Consider the following 24,979-nt stretch of genomic DNA (forward strand, 5'->3'; position numbering starts at 1 on the left):
CTTTGCTGAAATTTAGCAGAACTATTTCACTTTGTACTTAGGAAATTCAGGTAATAATACGAATGAGACAATACTTATCTCTAGCTGACATGCAGACCAAGGGAATTAGGTGAAGGTCATCGTTGCTAAAAATAGTTAATTACTTAGGTTTGGATTGAGATATTGTTCTGAAATTTTGTGTGTTGGTAGGTTACAGGCTGGTTTTGCAAAGAATTGCACTTTGGGCCAGTGTGATCAAGATCACTATTACTAGAAGTAGCAAAAAGTGTTTCCGCTCTATAACTTTAGTTTGGATGGAAGTATTATAATGTTATTTTGTTTGAAGCTAACTTTCATGCAGACCTATGGTGGGATTGCATTGGGGTCAAGGTCATTTAGTTATTGTGCTCTTATATTGTATGTAGGTAGCTTAACTAAATAAAATAGTTAAAAAAATCTAGTCTCTTGGCATGGTCACAGTTTTTAAATATAAATTTTCAGCTTTAAGTTGACATGTACTAATGTAACCACTACATTTAGTGGTATTTAAGTACCTGACATAAAATTTACTTTGATCTTTCAAAGCAGAAGAATCGTCATGCGGTGTCTTTAGACAGGTCTTGTTGATTTAATAGATGCATCTCTCAGTAAACAGTTTGTTCATGCCAGAAGTATGGTATGATAATCAGTTATTTAGCCAACAACAAATCAAAGATCTTTTACCAGGGTAAAGCAAACATATTTCAGGTACAATGACCTGTCCAAAAAGTTGAAGTCCAATGTGCAAGAGGCGGTCGCAGAACTTGTGAAGAACTTTGATGCAGAGTTTGGAATTGGGAAACACAATGGCGACACTTTTAGACACCATGATGCTGGAGTTCGTGGTTTTGGGGGCAGCGATGATGAAGACACCATCGATAGTTCATTTCATCATGTAGGGAACTATGTAACCAATTCAAACAAATTGTATTATTATAAAATCGTAATATAAGCCATGATAGACTATTTCATAATTTACTAATTGTCATAAATCTGTGTAAACGAATTATTTTGCATAAAATCTTTATATCAGCATTTTTTCCCAATTAAAAACAAATGTACCGGTATTTTCAAATGACAGTGATTATGAGTTGTTGTATAAGGATAAAACTGTTGTATGATGTACCTAGATCAATTCATTTTTTATTAATAGACATAATTATTTTGCACAGCTATGGAGAGTAAATCTGTGAAAATGCAGACAGTTTTACATAGAACCCTATTCTCAATAGCTTAGCTTTGTAGGAAATAAAATTAAGTTGAAACCTGAAAATTCCTGTTTGCCTGGGACTTATGATTGATTTCATGTTGCTAATTGTAATAAAAATGTAAAAATGAAGCCACACAAAATTGGGTAAGTCATGAGAACAACTTTTTATTTTTAAATAAATAGCCCGTTTATATACTTACAACTGCCCCTTCAGTCTGTAAGATTATAGGGTGTAGTTTTCTGGAATAGAAAAATGGCGGCTATTATGAATATTTATGAATACGAAATGATTTTTTTGCAATTTAGCAGCTAGGATTGCGTTGTATAAATGTATAACGCGCACACACTTTTTTATTTGAAATTTGGAGGTAAAAAACCACGCGCTATACAAGGGAAAATACGGTACATTTGAAGCTTTTAACACACTTTATGAAGAACGGATTATCTTAAACCAAAAAGTATGATTCTAAACATGAGCCTCACTGTGGGAAAATGGGACCCAAAGCATGCGCATAAAGTATGGTCCCAGTTTAGCCTGTGCAGTCCGTACACTCTCATTACGGACTACAGTTCACACTTGTATGGACATTTTGTTAAAAAGAAGTATCTTCTAAAATAAATTCCAATCGTCGCAAAAAAATGTGTCCCTTATTATAATGTGCTGACTGCACAGGCTTATCTAGGACGACACTGTATGCACATTATTGAGCCCCATTTGCTCTAAGCAAGGATATAAGAATGTGAAATAGTAATATTGATCAAATAGAGACTGTAATTCACTCTATTTCTTCAGGGCAGTTTGATGTTCATGAAGCCAGAGTACCTTCAGCAGTTGGCCGAAAAAATGGGCAAGAGCAACAGCGTAACTGTAATCCTTGATTTATTAATTGTTTACTTACCATGTTTGATTTCTTTAATGGAATAATTACCTTGTTTGGTATCCTTAGTTTTTACATTGAACATTCTGTTACCAGTGACAATGCATTTTAATAGTTTTGTTAAGTTCATGTATGGTTGATCTAAAAAAACTTCAGAATAGTTTCACAAGTAATTTTTCTTGTCCAATTGTTTCAATGTGTGTGTTTTGTAAACAAAAAGTTGAAATCTATATTTTCCTAGGAGTTGTTTGGAGCACTTATTTCAATGCAATGTGCATGTTCTAAAAACATGAGTGTGTGCAACTGTTGAAGATATTCAATTTTAAAGATAAAAAAGAAACTATATAAAACAACATACACAACAAACAACAATAATGATGTTGATGATGCAGATGTTTTGAGTTATGTACTGGGATAACTGAGCCTAATGCTTGTGCATAAAATGTTGTTCCAGAGTAGCCTGTGCAGACTGCTTAGGCTTAACTGGGACTTCATTTTACACACATGCATAAATCCCAGTTTTCTATGAACCCGGCTCATATGTTATACTTATGTTGATGACGCAGATGTTATCTTTCAAGACTCGAAGAGAGGCCTTGCAGAGTTTGATAGCAGTACGTGTGGATGACGTTGTCACCAGTGACTTTGTGAACGTCATCAGGAAACAGGTTCTGGATGCCTTGGCTGACTCTGACGATCAGATCATGGTATAATTTGCAACTACACCAGTATATTGTTGTTGTTATAGTTCTGTAATATATTTCACCAGAATATTGTTGTTGTTATAGTTCTGTAATATATTTAACTATTTCATCTTGGCAAAGATTTGTCCACATAACTTTTGAGGTAAAAAGTCATAAATTTTTGTCTACAGCCAGTCTCCCCCTACCTTTAAGTAATTTAGGGCAATAACTTAATGACCTATGTGCACTTCGTAGTAGTTAACCAGCTTACCTAGGAAAAGTATTGGTTAACAGACTACCATTGCAGGTCTAAAATGCTGTGGAAAAAGAAATGAATCAAGCAAACAATAAGTGGTTTGTGTTGGCACAAAGTTGACCAATAGTAGGTCAACTTGGTTAGCTTCCAGAATGCTCAACTGTCTGGCTTATTGTCTTCCTTGGATAATTCAATTAAAATTTTATACACACATCTGTTATCATTCACCTGAACTTTGATATTTTTTAAACATATTATTACCATGTTAGACGTCTTAAAACAAACATGTTATATGTCTGTTAGTTACTTCCATTCATTCTTTCATATTAATTTTGACATAGAGTCGAAACCTGATGGCTCAAGCTATCCGGAATTCAAGCCATCTGATTTCTAATAAACTTGTTTACGAACAAGTCTGCAGTACATTTTCACCTCCAGTTGAAGAGTACACATATTGCTTTAAGTCTGTACAACTTTGTACTACTTTCTGCTTTTGCATTAATAAGAACCAAATATATACTTAATACTTTTATTTACAAATATTTTAAAACAGTAACAAATGCAATCAAACAAATATCATATAGTAAATTATATCAGCATGTTTTAACGTAGCACATTTTCTGGTAACACAGAGCACTAAGGAACAAAATATGCATCAGCACTATATACACATCATTTACATACGAGACAGTACTACATTTATTTATTTATTTATATTTTTTTTAAGAAGACCATTATGTCAGTCTGTGTTGTTGTCGAGAAACAAAGCTTTCTATTACATCCAGTTGAGCTTGAACATGCTGTGAGTTTTTGCACTTGTCGAGATAGTTTTTGATTACATTAATACAAAATGTCATTATTACTCAAATCAATTAACAATTAAGTCGATGGCATGTTTACAACTGGTGTTAAATCAATTATTGAGTGCCTTTTATCAAGCGATCCTAATCGATTAACGGTTTTTGCCACCCAAAGCGAGTTCGAGCCATCCGAACAAAACAACGTGTGAAAATTGTGACCGGGATTGTGAAAACAGTTTGAGCCATCCGATAATTTGAGCCTTGCGAATTTGAGCCATCCGCAAAAAATTATTTGAATATAAATCAATAAATAATCGGTACATTGATAAGAGTTCGAGCAACCAAAAATTCGAGCCAAGCATGTTTGAGCCATCGGGTTTCAACTAAATTAATTTTGAAAATGCTTTAAAATCTTTCATGCATAATCTTTTATAATTTATTTAAACTAAGTTATATTTAGCTGTTTTTATCTGGAAATTCTATATAATAACTGTAAAATCATTATTAGCATGGGACTTTAATTTTTGTTGACTTCCAGTTTTGACTGATCTACAAATTACACAAAAACACACCGGAAAATGACCAACACAGTACCTTTTTTTCCAACATAAGAAATCCACAAATTTACATGTCCACGAAAAAGATGTTTAAAAAAACAACACTAAATATAATGCCAACAAAGATTCATGGTTTTACAGTTAATATAAGGCTGAAATTGGTTTTAAAAGCCTTTTTTCTCTATTCAGAATCTTGGTCTGAAGTTTGTAACGCGAGCCTTCTCCAGTACGTCTCCACACACCAAGGACATCTACACTCTACTGAGTAAGCTGTTCATGGCATCTTCAACTCGAACAAATGAGCCTCGTCCTGTGATAAACGGGCTTAATGCATGTTTGTAATGTGTCACTCCTGATTAGCCTGTATAGTCTGCGCAGGCTGATCAGCTACATCACTTTCTGCCTTAAATTTAAATTTTGCTTACAAGAGACTTAATTTTCCACAAAGTGGAAAGTGTCCTCCCTAATGAGCCTGTACAGACTGCAACTTCACGCACATGCATGAAGCCCACATTTGCCAGAACAAGGCACAAATATACTATCCTTCATACATGGTTTATAGCTCTTAGTTATAACAACAGTTTTCGTAAAACTGTAATTGTCACTTGGCTAAAAAAATGAAGTCTTTTAACTTTAGACATGTATACAATACATTTCAAAAGCAACATGATTAGACAACATTTGAAATTTATTTTAGCATACCTATAAGTGTTTATTTACAATTAAATTCATGGATTTAATTGGAGAAAAAAAAATAGTTCACATAAACAACTTGATCCAAAAGTCAAAAGTTTTAATGTTTTGAACATCTACGTACAATAAACATTTAAAATGCATAAACCAGTTGCAATGATTTTTCTAAACAAAAATATTTATTCCTACTTGCTTAGACATCTGTAGCTAGGAAAAGTTTACCACATATTGACATTTTTGTATGAGTTATACATCTAAAGCTATGTTAAGCTCTGTTAATGAGTGTAAATGAATATACAAGCTGTAAACAAAGATTAATTGACACAGCTTTAATCTGATTGCTACCTAATCGAAACTGTCCACATTTAATGTTTCATCAAGTAACGTTTGTTTGGATATTTTCTCACAGCGGATCATCTGATGTCCCAGTTTATGACCCGCAAGACCAGCATCCCCAAGGTGAAGAATGGCCTGGATATAACCAAGGCTGAGGTGAAACGCCTCCTTAAGGCTGTGAGTATCCCATGGTTGTTGTGGGGTGGTATATGAGGTGAAACGCCTCCTTAAGGCTATGAGTATCCCATGGTTGTTGTGGGGTGGTATATGAGGTGAAACCCCTCCTTAAGGCTGTGAGTATCCCATGGTTGTTGTGGGGTGGTATATGAGGTGAAACGCCTTCTCAAGGCTATGAGTATCCCATGGTTGTTGTGGGGTGGTATATGAGGTGAAACGCCTCCTTAAGGCTGTGAGTATCCCATGGTAGTTGTGGGGTGGTATATGAGGTGAAACGCCTCCTTAAGGCTGTGAGTACCCCATGGTTGTTGTGGGGTGGTATATGAGGTGAAACGCCTCCTTAAGGCTGTGAGTATCCCATGGTTGTTGTGGGATGGTATATGAGGTGAAATGCCTCCTTAAGGCTGTGAGTATCCCATGGTTGTTGTGGGGTGGTATATGAGATGAAATGCCTCCTTAAGGCTGTGAGTACCCCATGGTTGTTGTGGGGTGGTATATGAGGTGAAATGCCTCCTTAAGGCTGTGAGTATCCCATGGTTGTTGTGGGGTGGTATATGAGGTGAAACGCCTCCTTAAGGCTGTGAGTATCCCATGGTTGTTGTGGGGTGGTATATGAGGTGAAACGCCTCCTTAAGGCTGTGAGTATCCCATGGTTGTTGTGGGGTGGTATATGAGGTGAAACGCCTTCTCAAGGCTATGAGTATCCCATGGTTGTTGTGGGGTGGTATATGAGGTGAAACCCCTCCTTAAGGCTGTGAGTACCCCATGGTTGTTGTGGGGTGGTATATGAGGTGAAACCCCTCCTTAAGGCTGTGAGTATCCCATGGTTGTTGTGGGGTGGTATATGAGGTGAAACGCCTTCTCAAGGCTATGAGTATCCCATGGTTGTTGTGGGGTGGTATATGAGGTGAAACGCCTCCTTAAGGCTGTGAGTATCCCATGGTTGTTGTGGGGTGGTATATGAGGTGAAACGCCTCCTTAAGGCTGTGAGTATCCCATGGTTGTTGTGGGATGGTATATGAGGTGAAATGCCTCCTTAAGGCTGTGAGTATCCCATGGTTGTTGTGGGGTGGTATATGAGATGAAACGCCTCCTGAAGGCTGTGAGTATGCCATGGTAGTTGTGGGGTGGTATATGAGGTGAAACGCCTCCTTAAGGCTGTGAGTATCCCATGGTTGTTGTGGGGTGGTATATGAGGTGAAACGCCTCCTCAAGGCTGTGAGTATCCCATGGTTGTTGTGGGGTGGTATATGAGATGAAACGCCTCCTGAAGGCTGTGAGTATGCCATGGTTGTTGAGGGGTGGTATATGAGGTGAAACGCCTCCTTAAGGCTGTGAGTATCCCATGGTTGTTGTGGGGTGTTTTATGAGGTGAAACGCCTCCTGAAGGCTGTGAGTATCCCATGGTTGTTGTGGGGTGGTATATGAGGTGAAACGCCTCCTTAAGGCTGTGAGTATCCCATGGTTGTTGTGGGGTGATATATGAGGTGAAACGCCTCCTTAAGGCTGTGAGTATCCCATGGTTGTTGTGGGATGGTATATGAGGTGAAACGCCTCCTTAAGGCTGTGAGTACCCCATGGTTGTTGTGGGGTGGTATATGAGGTGAAACGCCTCCTTAAGGCTGTGAGTATCCCATGGTTGTTGTGGGGTGGTATATGAGGTGAAACGCCTCCTGAAGGCTATGAGTATCCCATGGTTGTTGTGGGGTGGTATATGAGGTGAAACGCCTCCTTAAGGCTGTGAGTATCCCATGGTTGTTTTGGGGTGGTATATGAGGTGAAACGCCTCCTTAAGGCTGTGAGTATCCCATGGTTGTTGTGGGGTGGTATATGAGGTGAAACGCCACCTTAAGGCTGTGAGTATCCCATGGTTATTGTGGGGTGGTATATGAGGTGAAACGCCTCCTTAAGGCTGTGAGTATCCCATGGTTGTTGTGGGGTGGTATATGAGGTGAAACGCCTTCTCAAGGCTGTGAGTATCCCATGGTTGTTGTGGGATGGTATATGAGGTGAAACGCCTCCTCAATGCTGTGAGTATCCCATGGTTGTTGTGGGGTGGTATATGAGGTGAAACGCCTCCTTCAGGCTGTTAGTATCCCATTGTTGTTGTGGGGTGGTATATGAGGTGAAACGCCTCCTTAAGGCTGTGAGTATCCCATGGTTGTTGTGGGGTGGTATATGAGGTGAAACGCCTCCTTAAGGCTGTGAGTATCCCATGGTTGTTGTGGGGTGGTATAAGAGGTGAAACGCCTCCTTAAGGCTGTGAGTATCCAATGGTTTTTGTGGGGTGGTATATGAGGTGAAACGCCTTCTCAAGGCTATGAGTATTCCATGGTTGTTGTGGGGTGGTATAAGAGCTGAAACGCCTCCTTAAGGCTGTGAGTATCCCATGGTTGTTGTGGGGTGGTATATGAGGTGAAACGCCTTCTCAAGGCTATGAGTATCCCATGGTTGTTGTGGGGTGGTATATGAGGTGAAACGCCTCCTTAAGGCTGTGAGTATCCCATGGTTGTTGTGGGTTGGTATATGAGGTGAAACGCCTCCTTAAAGCTGTGAGTATCCCATGGTTGTTGTGGGGTGGTATATGAGGTGAAACGCCTCCTTAAGGCTGTGAGTATCCCATGGTTGTTGTGGTGTGGTATATGAGGTGAAACGCCTCCTCAAGGCTATGAGTATCCTATGGTTGTTGTGGGGTGGTATATGAGGTGAAACGCCTCCTTAAGGCTGTGAGTATCCCATAGTTGTTGTGGGTTGGTATATGAGGTGAAACGCCTCCTTAAGGCTGTGAGTATCCCATAGTTGTTGTGGGTTGGTATATGAGGTGAAACGCCTCCTTAAGGCTGTGAGTATCCCATGGTTGTTGTGGGTTGGTATATGAGGTGAAACGCCTCCTTAAGGCTGTGAGTATCCCATGGTTGTTGTGGGGTGGTATATGAGGTGAAACGCCTCCTTAAGGCTGTGAGTATCCCATGGTTGTTGTGGGGTGGTATATGAGGTGAAACGCCTCCTCAAGGCTATGAGTATCCTATGGTTGTTGTGGGGTGGTATATGAGGTGAAACGCCTCCTTAAGGCTGTGAGTATCCCATGGTTGTTGTGGGGTGGTATATGAGATGAAACGCCTCCTTAAGGCTGTGAGTATCCCATGGTTGTTGTGGGTTGGTATATGAGGTGAAACGCCTCCTTAAGGCTGTGAGTATCCCATAGTTGTTGTGGGTTGGTATATGAGGTGAAACGCCTCCTTAAGGCTGTGAGTATCCCATAGTTGTTGTGGGGTGGTATATGAGGTGAAACGCCTCCTTAAGGCTGTGAGTATCCCATGGTTGTTGTGGGGTAGTATATGAGGTGAAACGCCTCCTTAAGGCTGTGAGTATCCCATAGTTGTTGTGGGGTGGTATATGAGGTGAAACGCCTCCTTAAGGCTGTGAGTATCCCATAGTTGTTGTGGGGTGGTATATGAGGTGAAACGCCTCCTTAAGGCTGTGAGTATCCCATGGTTGTTGTGGGTTGGTATATGAGGTGAAACACCTCCTTAAGGCTGTGAGTATCCCATAGTTGTTGTGGGGTGGTATATGAGGTGAAACGCCTCCTTAAGGCTGTGAGTATCCCATAGTTGTTGTGGGGTGGTATATGAGGTGAAACGCCTCCTTAAGGCTGTGAGTATCCCATAGTTGTTGTGGGGTGGTATATGAGGTGAAACGCCTCCTTAAGGCTGTGAGTATCCCATAGTTGTTGTGGGGTGGTATATGAGGTGAAACGCCTCCTTAAGGCTGTGAGTATCCCATAGTTGTTGTGGGGTGGTATATGAGGTGAAACGCCTCCTTAAGGCTGTGAGTATCCCATGGTTGTTGTGGGGTGGTATATGAGGTGAAACGCCTCCTTAAGGCTGTGAGTATCCCATAGTTGTTGTGGGGTGGTATATGAGGTGAAACGCCTCCTTAAGGCTGTGAGTATCCCATAGTTGTTGTGGGGTGGTATATGAGGTGAAACGCCTCCTTAAGGCTGTGAGTATCCCATAGTTGTTGTGGGGTGGTATATGAGGTGAAACGCCTCCTTAAGGCTGTGAGTATCCCATGGTTGTTGTGGGGTGGTATATGAGCCTCCTTCGGGAACATGGGCCTAAATGCATGTGCGTAAAGTGTCATCTCAGATTAGCCTGTGCAGTCCACATAGGCAAATTATAGACGACGCTTTCCCCTTTATTGGATTTTCACTTAGAAGAGATTTTCTTTAAACAAAAAAAACATACCCCACTAAATCAGAAAGTGTCGTCCCTGATTAGCCTGTGCAGACTGTACAAGCTTATCTGGGACAATACTTTTTGCATGTGCATTAAACCCCATAATTAAAGAGGGAAGCTCATTTGGATGACTCCCTTTAAGTCCTTTTTTTAGTGCAAAAGGCGTCAAACTGGTGGTTTCTGGTCAACAAATTCTGTTTGCATGGACTGATGTGAATGAAAAATTGGATATGGAAAGCTTGTTTTGTGACCTAGTTTGGGATTTCATGTGGGGCCATTTAGGTAAAATTCATCTTAATCAAAATAAGAAAATGGTGTCAACTTAATAACTTGAGTTAAGATGGAGGTATTTGCATTGACATTCTGTGCTTACATGCAGAACTTGTCATTGTGCAGCTAATAGATGTAAAGTATCTTGACAGACTATTCAAATGGACCAATTAATTGATATTGACAAGGCTTCCACTGGGGACATCAGCGTATATTGGAGGCAGAATCTTGTTGATTTTTTTTTTTATAATTATTTTTTATTATTTTGCTCTATGTTTCCAGTTTCGGCTGATGAATGAATTTCAACATGAGACTACAAATTACTGGATAAGATATCCTGAGCTGTAAGTTTAGTTTAAATTATATTAAGCAAAACCTCAAAAATAAACAATTTTTATTATTCAAATAGCCTTTGAACGAAGTTTTAACGAAGTTGAAAATCCTGGTTATTAGCTCCGTTTTCGGAAAACCCGAGGTTTTGTCATAGCCAGCTCGTCGTGTCGTCCGCCGTCCGCGTCGTGCTAAAACCTTAAGATTTTGTTAAGGTTTTGAACATTGGCTCTAAAATCAAATTGTTTCCACATACAAATTTGAAACTTCATATGTGGATGCACCTTGATCAGTTCTACATGCCACACCCATTAAGGTCACTAGGTCAAAGGTCAAGGTCACTGTGAACTTAAAATTAAAAAAAAAATTCTGACAAGCTTTCATTTATTCAAAACTGCACCCAGAGAAATGCGTGGCACCCGTTATGCGGTGCTCTTGTTAGATTTTGGTTTTGCGGGTGGGCATGTAGGCAACAAGCAGGTCAATAACTTAAGATTGCATTGACTAATTTTGATAAAACTATCAATTCAAGGTTAATTTCACTTGTCTAAAAATAGCTTAACAGTCTTCGATCAATAACTTGAGTTTGGATTGAAATATTTCAATGAAAATAGCACTAAATTGGCTGAAAATTGTACTTGATCTATTTTAATTGTTTAGCTTATAAATGTTATATTATTTAAACATTCCTTTATAACATATTTATACACTTGATTGTTAATTCACCAGGTACCTTGAGGAAGTACTGAAAGGAACACTGAGTCTGCTGTCGATCCACAATGTGAGCACAGTGGGCATGCCACAGACCCTCTCCCCTCTACACTTTGTGGCCCTTCTGGATACTAAGGCACAGTGGTTCATTAAGTGGATGGTAAGTGTATCACAGATCCTCTCTCCACTACACTTTGTGGCCCTACTGGATACTAAGGCACAGTGGTTCATTAAGTGGATTGTAAGTAAAGTAATTTATTGTCTGCTTTGGAAGCAGATACAATATTCATTGACATTTACTTCATTTTCATATTATAGAAATTCATGTTGAAAACCAGCAAGTTTAAAAAACATTTGTAAGTAATAGCTCTTAGTTTTTGATAACAGTGGAATAATTATTTTATTAAACACACATTTGTGTATTTCAGCATGGCAATTTCAGCAGAAGTTTTCTTCTAGATCACTTGACAAGCTACAAGCAATTTGTAAGGAATTGTATTTATTGTTCTTATTTACGTTCAACTTTCTTATTATGTATGGAACAATTTGATGAGGAAAACTACCATATAGTTTGCTACACATATTCAAGGTCAAAATGCTAGATGGTTTGTAAGCAAATTTATTCATGAGCTTTGCCTTTGTGCGATGTTCTAAATTCTCCAAACACCAGAGCTTAATTATATAGTGTCATGAAGTGACACAACTTATTTGGTGGTGTTTTTATTATCTAAATCTGAAAGTTAACAAATATATATTGGCCTTAAACACTATCCGGAAAAAAAGCAATTAAGATAACCTAAGTTTAACAAACACAGGAATTTTGGTGTTGATACATTAACACATCTTAAAAGGACCTATGATTTCTTCAAGATCTTTTTGGGGGAGGAAGGGGAATATTTACAGCCTGTTTCCTCTAAGCTCAATATTGCAGTCACAACAGTGGAATGTATGAGTGTGCCATAGTCCATACTGTACCACAAATGACCACTGTAAGGAGACGGTGTCTGAACGTGTCCATACTGTACCACAAATGACCACTGTAAGGAGACGATGTCTGAACGTGTCCATACTGTACCACAAATGACCACTGTAAGGAGACGATGACTGAACGTGTCCATACTGTACCACAAAGACCACTGTAAGGAGACAGTGTCTGAATGTGTCCATACTGTACCACAAATGACCACTGTAAGGAGACGATGTCTGAACGTGTCCATACTGTACCACAAATGACCACTGTAAGGAGACAGTGTCTGAATGTGTCCATACTGTACCACAAATGACCACTGTAAGGAGACGATGTCTGAACAAGTCCATACTGTACCACAAATGACCACTGTAAGGAGACAGTGTCTGAATGTGTCCATACTGTACCACAAATGATCACTGTAAGGAGACAGTGTCTGAACAAGTCCATACTGTACCACAAATGACCACTGTAAGGAGACGATGTCTGAACAAGTCCATACTGTACCACAAATGACCACTGTAAGGAGACGGTGTCTGAACAAGTCCATACTGTACCACAAATGACCACTGTAAGGAGACAGTGTCTGAATGTGTCCATACTGTACCACAAATGACCACTGTAAGGAGACAGTGTCTGAACAAGTCCATACTGTACCACAAATGACCACTGTAAGGAGACGATGTCTGAACAAGTCCATACTGTACCACAAATGACCACTGTAAGGAGACAGTGTCTGAATGTGTCCATACTGTACCACAAAGACCACTGTAAGGAGACAGTGTCTGAATGTGTCCATACTGTACCACAAATGACCACTGTAAGGAGACAGTGTCTGAACGTGTCCATACTGTACCACAAATGACCACTGTAAGGAGACAGTGTCTGAATGTGTCCATACTGTACCACAAATGACCACTGTAAGGAGACGATGTCTGAACGTGTCCATACTGTACCACAAAGACCACTGTAAGGAGACAGTGTCTGAATGTGTCCATACTGTACCACAAATGACCACTGTAAGGAGACGATGTCTGAACGTGTCCATACTGTACCACAAAGACCACTGTAAGGAGACGATGTCTGAACGTGTCCATACTGTACCACAAATGACCACTGTAAGGAGACGATGTCTGAACGTGTCCATACTGTACCACAAAGACCACTGTAAGGAGACGATGTCTGAACGTGTCCATACTGTACCACAAATGACCACTGTAAGGAGACAGTGTCTGAATGTGTCCATACTGTACCACAAATGACCACTGTAAGGAGACGATGTCTGAACGTGTCCATACTTTACCACAAAGACCACTGTAAGGAGACAGTGTCTGAATGTGTCCATACTGTACCACAAATGACCACTGTAAGGAGACGATGTCTGAACGTGTCCATACTGTACCACAAAGACCACTGTAAGGAGACGATGTCTGAACGTGTCCATACTGTACCACAAATGACCACTGTAAGGAGACGATGTCTGAACAAGTCCATACTGTACCACAAATGATCACTGTAAGGAGACAGTGTCTGAATGTGTCCATACTGTACCACAAATGACCACTGTAAGGAGACAGTGTCTGAACGTGTCCATACTGTACCACAAATGACCACTGTAAGGAGACAGTGTCTGAATGTGTCCATACTGTACCACATTTGACCACTGTAAGGAGACAGTGTCTGAACGTGTCCATACTGTACCACAAATGACCACTGTAAGGAGACAGTGTCTGAATGTGTCCATTCTGTACCACAAATGACCACTGTAAGGAGACAGTGTCTGAACGTGTCCATACTGTACCACAAATGACCACTGTAAGGAGACAGTGTCTGAATGTGTCCGTACTGTACCACAAATGATCACTGTAAGGAGACAGTGTCTGAACGTGTCCATACTGTACCACAAATGACCACTGTAAGGAGACAGTGTCTGAATGTGTCCGTACTGTACCACAAATGACCACTGTAAGGAGACAGTGTCTGAATGTGTCCATACTGTACCACAAATGACCACTGTAAGGAGACAGTGTCTGAACGTGTCCATACTGTACCACAAATGACCACTGTAAGGAGACAGTGTCTGAATGTGTCCATACTGTACCACAAATGACCACTGTAAGGAGACAGTGTCTGAATGTGTCCGTACTGTACCACAAATGACCACTGTAAGGAGACAGTGTCTGAACAAGTCCATACTGTACCACAAATGACCACTGTAAGGAGACAGTGTCTGAATGTGTCCGTACTGTACCACAAATGACCACTGTAAGGAGACAGTGTCTGAACGTGTCCATACTGTACCACAAATGATCACTGTAAGGAGACAGTGTCTGAACGTGTCCATACTGTACCACAAATGACCACTGTAAGGAGACAGTGTCTGAATGTGTCCATACTGTACCACAAATGACCACTGTAAGGAGACAGTGTCTGAATGTGTCCATACTGTACCACAAATGACCACTGTAAGGAGACAGTGTCTGAATGTGTCCATACTGTACCACAAATGACCACTGTAATGAGACAGTGTCTGAATGTGTCCGTACTGTACCACAAAGACCACTGTAAGGAGACAGTGTCTGAATGTGTCCGTACTGTACCACAAATGACCACTGTAAGGAGACAGTGTCTGAATGTGTCCATACTGTACCACAAATGACCACTGTAAGGAGACAGTGTCTGAATGTGTCCGTACTGTACCACAAAGACCACTGTAAGGAGACAGTGTCTGAATGTGTCCATACTGTACCACAAATGACCACTGTAAGGAGACAGTGTCTGAATGTGTCAATACTGTACCACAAATGTTCACTGTAAGGAGACAGTGTCTGAATGTGTCCGTACTGTACCACAAATGACCACTGTAAGGAGACAGTGTCTGAACGTGTCCATACTGTACCACAAATGATCACTGTAAGGAGACAGTGTCTGAACGTGTCCATACTGTACCACAAATGACCACTGTAAGGAGACAGTGTCTGAATGTGTCCATACTGTACCACAAATGACCACTGTAAGGAGACAGTGTCTGAACAAGTCCATACTGTACCACAAATGACCACTGTAAGGAGACAGTGTCTGAATGTGTCCATACTGTACCACAAATGACCACTGTAAGGAGACGATGTCTGAACAAGTCCATACTGTACCACAAATGACCACTGTAAGGAGACGGTGTCTGAACAAGTCCATACTGTACAACAAATGACCACTGTAAGGAGACGGTGTATGAACATGTCCATACTGTACCACAAATGAACACTGTAAGGAGACGGTGTCTCACTTTTTACACCCTTCTCCCTATCTTTAAAGTCAGGGTCACACCAATGTCAGATTTGGACACAAATCATCTTGTTGTGACTGTAACTTTGTCATTTATCTTAATAACTTTTCCAAAACGACCACTATAAGACGACAATGTGATGTAATTGTAATGTTCATTTCATTTCAATTTCTTAAAGGTCAAGGTCAAACTTAGAGATCATAGCTTAAATTTGGACATAACCCAGCTTTTGTGGACTCTTACTTTGTCATTCATCATTGAACAATTATCTACCATAAATGTATATTATGTTGAGTCAATGTGTAACAATCGTCTCTCTACTTCAAAAGTCAAGACCACAGATAAAAGTCAGCTTTCAGTTTACTATTAAATTGCTTTTAGACAACACCATCATACATCATGCAATTTTTAACTAATTAATCAACAATGTTAACAAGGTTTCGGTGTGTTAAACATTGTTCATAGGCCAAGGTCACACCAATGGCAAAAGGTCAAATGTCAAATATTCACATAGTTAAGCATTTAAAATGATTACAAGCAATATTTAATTAATAGACTTGACATGGTGCCCACAGGCATCTAGTTTACATATACCGTTTGACTGAGAAGTTGCACAGTGTATGAGTGGAGGGATCTGATTTATCTGACGCTTTTGTTCTCAAAATTGTCCTTAGTGAATCTGTTAATGGTCGATTGTGAAACTGATATATTCTTCCTAGCATTTGCACACCACATTAAATATTTGAACCTTGCTGTGGAAAAACTAGGCTTAATGAAGTCCGAAATGCATGGCTAATCATAAACAACACTATCAGTTTAAATGGAATTTTTGCGTTCAAATAAAGTATCTTCAAAACACAAATCCAGTTTTAGGCGGGAAGTATCGGTTCTGAATAGCCTGTGCAGACTGCATAGGCAAATTTGTGACAACAGTGAACACTTTACACACAAGCATAAGGCCCCATTTTCGCAGATTGAGGCTCACTTTGATTGTGTTACTATTCAGGTTGAGAATGCCGTAAAGCACTGTCTGGAGTTCTCAGCGGCCCGTAAAGTGCCCTTTGACTTGATGAGCGAGATATCTGACAGCATGTCCAAGGCTTCATTTGGTGAGTGAGATATCTGACAGCATGTCCAAGGCTTCATTTGGTGAGTGAGATATCTGACAGCATGTCCAAGGCTTCATTTGGTGAGTGAGATATCTGACAGCATGTCCAAGGCTTCATTTGGTGAGTGAGATATCTGACAGCATGTCCAAGGCTTCATTTGATGAGTAAACTTGTGAGATATCTGACAGCATGTCCAAGGCTTCATTTGGTGAGTAAACTTGTGAGATATCTGACAGCATGTCCAAGGCTTTATGTGATGAGTGAGATATCTGACAGCATGTCCCAGGCTTCATTTGGTGAGTGAGATATCTGACAGCATGTCCAAGGCTTCATTTGGTGAGTGAGATATCTGACAGCATGTCCAAGGCTTCATTTGGTGAGGGAGATATCTGACAGCATGTCCAAAGCTTCATTTGGTAAGTGAGATATCTGACATCATGTCCAAGGCTTCATTTGGTGAGTGAGATATCTGACAGCATGTCCATGGCTTCATTTGGTGAGTAAACTTGTGAGTTATGCTGTTTGCACATAACCATTTTCACTATGCTACTGAGTGGTTTAGGGTTAATTTTGTTAAACTATTTACAGCAATACTTTACTGTCGGGATTACATTCTTCAAATATGTTATGACAAGTTTAAGTTACAACTGAATTTTATAAGAAATAAAAATTACCTTTTATGATCAGTGTTTTTGTTTTAATGTGAAATAAACCAAGGAATTGAATATAATTACTGGACTTAGGTTATCATTAATCATAGTGGTAAAAATGATGTGATAATAATCAATTACCTTTTCTACTTGTTATGCATCCCGAAGGTGGGCATATAGTGATCGCATTTCAGTCTGTCTGTCTGAAAGTCTGTCACACTTTGTGTTTAGGTTTCGAAGAATGCTCATAACTACTATGTCGCTTCAAATGTAACCTTCATATTTGGTATACGCATGTGTATATTTACAAGGCCTTTCCATACAAACAAATTTTCACACCTTTGACCTTGACCTTGAACTTAGGGTCAGCATTTTGGTTTCAAAATTTGCGTTTGGGTTTTGAAAAAACGTTTTTCAGGGGCATATGTCATCCTATGGTGACAGCTTTTGTTTCTAGAATGGGGTCTAGATAATTGAATTTTGACTATAGCACTTCTTGATGTAGCGTTCATAATTGTCAATACATTCTGTATATATACAGTCACTGGCAATTATTGATAATGATTGAATGTTCAACGCCAAAAAGTCTATACATAATGTTAAGGGCTAAATGTATTACAAAAAAACAGTTAAAATTTTGGAAACTTCCCTGCTTGAAATATCATGAAATGTGAAAAAAGGAGGGTGATATTTTGGGAATAAATTTAAGTACAGCATTGTAGGAAGGAAACCTTTGTGTCTTTCGAATTAATTTCTATGTCTGTTCACGGAAGTTTTGTTTTGAGACATGAAATAAAAAAGCAATATCAGATTTGTTTTTTTGACATATTTGTTGTTTTTGACATATTTGCTGTTTTTGACATATTTGTTTCTTTGACATTTTTGTTGTTTTTGATGTTGTATTTTATGTTGACAGAAAGCCGACGTACCAGTTACACTGGTGCTGAGCTGGAGTATGCATATTTCATCCACTCCGCTTGTGTTATTGGCAAGCTTTTGTGTTTCTCCAATGGAAGAAAGTTCTTCCCGATTAAACTGAAGGATAGTGAAGGTAATGCAATGATGGTCTTAAACATATTGTGCAGTTGTACTTGTGTGAATTTTTTGTGGATTTCCAAGGATCCTTTTGACCCAAGGATATTTTTTAGAGATTCATGCTAATTCTGTGGCATATTTCATAAGCCCCAAGCTCGGAATTTGAAACCTCTCGATGTATGACACTGGCAGCATTTGTATTTATTTGTTTTCTGCAGATCCGGTCTCTATCAAGAAGCTGATGGTAGCCCTGGTGTTAGTGGTTGTTGACCCTGGGCCAGTGTTCCACCAGCAGAGGTCACATGCTGGTAAGTAGCCCTGGTGTTAGCGGTTGTTGACTCTGGGCCAGTGTTTTTTTTTGTCGCTTTGTATTTATTGTTGCTTTATTTTAAAAAAACACCAACAACAAATTGTGTTTAAACTTAAAGCCTATGTGAAAATTAATGGGTTTCTTGCAGTTGAAATTGCTTCGTTTATTATAGCTGTAATGTTTTCACAACAAATAAATTGGTATCATTGAATGAAGTACATAACCTGAAGCATTATTTCCTTCTTTAAAGGGAACTTAAACCTAATTCAAGAATGTAAATATAAGCGCCTGATTTGAATTGCAAACAGGAATTTTTAATTGAAGCAAAATCCAGCTGTTTGATTTAAGGATTTTTGCAATTTCCTTACTTTTAATTCCTACAAATTTATCTGCCTTTCATCCTTTTTGATGCAAATGTTACTGGAAAGCGATATCAATGATATATTTTGCATAATACATGTTGTGATAATTAACACAGTATTTGCCCAGAAAGTTTATATTGAGAAGCATTTACAGAGATTTTAACTTGGTATGTACAGGCAAAATAACTATGCGCTTTAGCATTTTGACCCATGCACATTTCATCTGACCCCTGAAATTGTTAATCTTGGGGTTATTTGACGACTGGCTTTCAAACCTATTAAAATCCCTGTGTTAACCCTTCCCACTTACACTACGTCTAGCGCGATTTCTGCCATCCAACACATCGTCATTACTTTCTTTTTTTTACCCTTTCCAGAATCATTTGACATTACGTACATCGAGCGTGATGTACTTTATGTTTTGTTTCTACAGTTTCTGCGTGAAGATTTACTTGTTGTTTATTTAAAGAATTGTTTGTTTTTGTTAAAATTTTGGAAATGCTTTCTCGTTTGTGCACGTATAGCTTGCCAATATTTACATATCAACATGTTGCCTGTAATTTGATTCTGACTATTTTAGTGACTCCCATGTAGAGTTGATAATTACTTTATTTATACTAAAAGATCTTTTAATTGGTAATTAGTTTCTGTGAATGTCAAATTAGAGTTTCTTTATTTACCAATTAACCTAATTATATCAAAATATATCTCCGTCTTATCGAGTAGATGAGAGTGTGAATATTTGTTTTGATTGTAATAGAAAATTTCGACGGAAGTGAGAAGATGCGTTCAAATACCATCTGCTCTGTTATGTGTGAATAAATGTAAACAACAAATTCTCCATTTTATTAGCTCATCTATTTTTTGAAAAAAAAAGAGCTATTGTCATCACCTCGGCGTCTGCGTCGGCATTCGGTTAAGTTTTGCGTTTAGGTCCACTTTTCTCATAAAGTATCAATGCTATTGCATTCAAACTTGGTACATTTACTTACTATCGTGAGGGGACTGGGCAGGCAAAGTAAGATAACTCTGGCTTCATTTTGACAGAATTATGTGCCCTTTTTATACTTAGAACATTGAAAATTTTGGTTAAGTTTTGTAATTAGTTCCATTTTATTCCTTAAGTATGAAAGCTATTGCTTTCATACTTGCAACACTTACTAACTATCATAAGGGGACTGTGCAGGCAAAGTTATGTAACTCTGACTTGCATTTTGACAGAATTATGTGCCCTTTTTATACTTAGAAAATTGAAAATTTGGTTAAGTTTTGTGTTTAGGTTCACTTTTTTCCTAAAGTATCAAAGCTATTGCTTTCAAACTTGCAAAACTTACTAACTATGGTAAGGGGACTGTGCAGGCAAAGTTATGTAACTCTGACTGGCATTTTGACGGAATTATGGGCCCTTTATACGTGAAAATTTGGTTAAGTTTTTTTGTTTTGGTCAACTTTACCCCTTAAGTATCATATATATTGCTTTCATACTTGGAACACTCATAAGGGGACAGTAAAGGACAAGTTGCATAACTCTGGTTGTCATTTTTCGGAATTATGGCCCTTTTTTGACTTAGTAACTTTGAATATATGGTTACATTTTGTATTTTGATCCACTTTACTTCAAAAGTATCAAGGCTATGGCTTTTAAACTTCAAATACTTTCATGCTATCATGAGGGTACTGAACCTGGCAAGTTGAATTTTACCTTGACCTTTGAATGACCTTGACTCTCAAGGTCAAATTATTAAATTTTGCTAAAATTGCCATAACTTCTTTATAAATGATTAGATTTGATTGAAACTTTGACAAAACAACTCTTACCTGACATTCCACAATAGACTCCACCCAAACCATCCCCCATGCCCCCCCTCCCCCCGAATCCCCCACCCGCCCTGAATCCGCCCTCAATCCCCCCCCATTATTTTTATGCCCCCCTTCGAAGGAGAGGGGATATTGATTTGCACATGTCGGTCGGTCTGTCGGTCCGTCCACCAGGTGGTTTCTGGATAATAACTCAATAACGCTTGGGCCTAGGATCATGAAACTTCATAGGTACATTGATCATGACTCGCAGATGACCCCTATTGATTTTCAGGTCACTAGATCAAAGGTCAGGGTCACAGTGACCCGAAATAGTAAAATGGTTTTTGGATGATACATGTAACTCAAGAACGCTTAGCCCTAGGATCATGAAACTTGATAGGCAGATTGATCATGACTCGCAGATGACCCCTATTGATTTTCAGGTCACTAGGTCAAAGGTCAAGGTCACAGTGACCCGAAATAGTAAAATGGTTTCCGGATGATAACTCAAGAATGCTTAGGCCTAGGATCATGAACTTGATAGGTAGATTGATCATGACTGTCAGATGACCCCTATTGATTTTCAGGTCACTAGGTCAAAGGTCAAGGTCACACTGACCCGAAATAGTAAAATGGATTCTGGAAGATAACTCAAGAACACTTAGGCCTAGGATGATGAAACTTCATAGGTACATTGATCATGACTCGCAGATGACCCCTATTGATTTTCAGGTCACTAGGTCAAAGGTCAACGTCACGGTGACCCGAAATAGTAAAATGGTTTCTGGATGATAACTCAAGAACGCTTATGCCTAGGATCATGAAACTTCGTAGGTAGATTGATAATGGCTGGCAGATGACCCCTATTGATTTTCAGGTCACTAGATCAAAGGTCAAGGTCACGGTGACCCGAAATAGTAAAATGGTTTCCGGATGATAACTCAAGAACACCTATGCCTAGGATCATGAAACTTCATAGGTACATTGATCATGACTCGTAGATGACCCCTATTGATTTTCAGGTCACTAGGTCAAAGGTCAAGTTCACGGTGACCCGAAATAGTAAAATGGTTTCCGGATGATAACTGAAGAACGCTTATTCCTAGGATCATGAAACTTAATAGGTAGATTGATCATGACTGGCAGATGACCCCTATTGATTTTCAGGTCACTAGGTCAAAGGTCAAGGTCACGTTGACCCTAAATAGTAAAATGGTTTCCGGATGATAACTCAAGAACGCTTATGGCTAGGATCATGAAACTTCATAGGTACATATATCATGACTGGCAGATGACCCCTATAGCTTTCAGGTCACTAGGTCAAAGGTCAAGGTCACAGTGACAAAAACATATTCACACAATGGCTGTCACTACAACGGAGAGCCCATATGGGGGCATGCATGTTTTACAAACAGCCCTTGTTTTTTAAATTAAAGATCATCTAATAAATGACCACCACACCCTCACTCTATACCCCCCCCTCACCCCTACCCCCCCAAATTTTTTTTTATGCCCCCGGTAGGGTGGCATATAGCAGTTGAAATGTCCGTCAGTATGTCAGTCAGTCTGTCCGTCCGTCCGAAAAAAACTTTAACATTGGCCATAACTTTTTCACTTTTGAAGATAGCAACTTGATATTTGGCATGCATGTGTATGTCATGGAGCTTCACTTTTTGAGTGGTGAAAGGTCAAGGTCAAGGTCATCCTTCAAGGTCAAATGTCAAATTAATGGTGTCTGTCCGTCTGAAAACTGTAACATTGGCCATAACTTTTTCAATATTGAAGATAGCAACTTGATATTCGGCATGCATGTGTATCTTATGAAGCTGCACATTTTGAGTGGTGGAAGTTCAACGTCAAGGTCATCCTTCAAGGTCAAGGTCATCCTTCAAGGTCAAAGGTCCAACAAAAATATTTTAAGTTTCAAAGCGGCGTTCTCATGAAGCTGCACATGTTGAGTGGTGCAAGTTCAAGGTCAAGGTCATTCTTCAAGGTCAAGATCATCCTTTAAGGTCAAAGGTCAAAAAAAATATTTCAAAGCGGCGTTATCATGAAGCTGCACATTTTGAGTGATGGAAGTTCAAGGTCAAGTTCATCCTTCAAGGTCAAGGTCATCCTTCAAGGTCAAAGGTCAAAAAAAATAATTTCAAAGCGGCGTTCTCATAAAGCTGCACATTTTGAGTGATGGAAGTTCAAGGTCAAGGTCATCCTTCAAGGTCAAAGGTAAAAAACAAAAACAATTTTTTTTCAAAGCAATAGGGGGCATTGTGTTTCTGACAAACACATCTCTTGTTTTTTTCAAACATGGTTAAAAAACACAAATATTTATTTTTATTTTTATTTTGAAATGCCGTCCAACCATCCCACACAAGAATCCCCCCCCCCCCCCCCCCACACAAAAAAATAAATATTTTTTTTGCAATTTTTTTGCATTTTTGGCAGATAATGTATTAAATGTCCACACCCCCACACTATACACCCATCTCCACTCCCCCCCCCCCCCTCCCCTCCCTCCTTTGTGATTGAAATTGAGATAGGTCCCTACACCTTTAAAAATAAAAATATATGAGCGGTCTGCACCTGCAAGGCGGATCTCTTGTTTGATATAGTAAATTCATGTAGACATCAAATTCTCCATTTTATTCGATATAGTAAATGGATGTAGACATCACATTCTCCATCATTATTTGGTAAGAAAACAAGCGTTTTATTTGTATTGTAATATGGCTCATGTACAATAAATAGACATACATGTACATGTATAACAAAATCATATTTATAACATAATCAGTATTTAAATGCATCTTTATAATATTAATAATAAAAAACTCGTCAGCGTTGTTACTATGTTCATTATTTTCCGAAAACCATATTCTTGGTCGTATCTGAAATAAAAGAGTAAAACAGTTTAAAAAAAGCTAAATGTGAAATTATGACTAGTTAAATTCACCGCGATTTCTTAACAACACTTCTTTTCGATACTTTATAAATTTGATATACATTGTATTTGCTCAATGCACAACATTATTGTAACACAATAAGTAAAGTGATATTTACTATAATATTACGCTTTCTTTTTTTACGTTATTTTACCTACTGTGTATGTTTCAAAATGAACTTGTTATTGAACAAAGAACAGGTATACAAATAGTCACTCACCAACATGACAACTGATATTTTCGCATGACTATGATATTAAAATATCGCGGAATTTAATACTCACTGCGGATGTCTCGAATTTGTACATGTACATTTATTCGATCTAATACATGTAACAAAAGAAACAGGAAATCACAAAAATAGTCTGATATCAAATTACATGTACATGTAACATGTATATATGTTATTGTTGGCAAGCTATATATGTACACAAACGAGCAAGGGTTTTGGAAAGGTTAACAAAAAACAAATCTTTAATTAAGAACAACAAGGGAAACTTCTTGCAGAAACTATTGAAACAAAACATGAAGCATGAAACGCAAACTATACTCACGCTCGATGTAAGACATGTCAATGATTCTGTAAAGAGGGCAAACACAAGAGAAAAAAGTTGAACATTCGGTGATTTTATTATGAAGTGCATGTAAATGTATATACAAAGTTTGAAAAACAACATTATACGATCTGCAATGTGAATGAACATGTACATTTAGACATTGCAGACCGTACATTTGTATAATGTTGTTGTTGCACATGTATTTCACCACGAACCACCTAGACTGTGGTGGTCCTTGGCGATCGTGGTGGTCCACCGTGAGATCAATTTCCCAATAACGCCGAGACTGACACAGCAATTGGCCATAGCGAAATCACCGTGTTCAACGGTGTATTGTTGTGAGATAGTTATTGTCCACTCTGGGCTGAATCACGGTGATGCGATGTGGATGGCAGAAATGGCACTAGACGTAGTGTAGATACTTTATTTTCACGCATTTGTAGTCCCTTAGAAAGTTCAATTGAATATTAGACCTTTCTTACTGTATTCAAGCTTTAAAGGCTTCATTTGAAACCCTAAGATACTGATGAGCAGCAAACAGAATAAAACCTGAACAGACTGCGAGTTACTCGCAGCCTGTTCTAGTTTTATGCTGTTTGCACATAGCAATTTTCTCTTTGCTTCTTAGTGGTAAATGGTTAATGAGGTTTGGATATGAAATGCTCAGTGCCTCTGTTTAGCTACCAACATGCATGTTGGTTGTGGTTTCAGCGGAGATCTATGACCCGGCCCTTCTTGTTGCTGACATTCTCATGCATGTTGGTTGTGGTTTCAGCAGAGATCTATGACCTGGCCCGTCTTGTGGCTGAC

The 24,979-nt window shown here is 39.0% G+C and overlaps 1 protein-coding gene across 5 annotated transcripts in view; it reads left to right on the forward strand.

Annotated features, from left to right (window-relative positions):
* Nucleotides 1-24,979, forward strand: part of LOC127844596 (protein broad-minded-like) — a 93,371-nt gene that overhangs the window by 7,500 nt on the left and 60,892 nt on the right. For all 5 annotated transcript variants that reach the window (XM_052374985.1, XM_052374983.1, XM_052374987.1 and 2 more), the window contains exons 4-14: nt 727-913; nt 2,022-2,096; nt 2,688-2,813; nt 4,592-4,667; nt 5,505-5,608; nt 10,399-10,460; nt 11,176-11,317; nt 11,586-11,642; nt 16,414-16,516; nt 18,083-18,217; nt 18,420-18,509. In XM_052374985.1, the coding sequence (XP_052230945.1) occupies nt 727-913; nt 2,022-2,096; nt 2,688-2,813; nt 4,592-4,667; nt 5,505-5,608; nt 10,399-10,460; nt 11,176-11,317; nt 11,586-11,642; nt 16,414-16,516; nt 18,083-18,217; nt 18,420-18,509 (1,157 nt within the window). The remainder of the gene's footprint in view (nt 1-726; nt 914-2,021; nt 2,097-2,687; nt 2,814-4,591; nt 4,668-5,504; nt 5,609-10,398; nt 10,461-11,175; nt 11,318-11,585; nt 11,643-16,413; nt 16,517-18,082; nt 18,218-18,419; nt 18,510-24,979) is intronic.

The sequence above is a fragment of the Dreissena polymorpha genome, chromosome 9 (assembly GCF_020536995.1).
Source record: "Dreissena polymorpha isolate Duluth1 chromosome 9, UMN_Dpol_1.0, whole genome shotgun sequence".
Lineage (NCBI taxonomy): Eukaryota > Metazoa > Mollusca > Bivalvia > Myida > Dreissenidae > Dreissena > Dreissena polymorpha.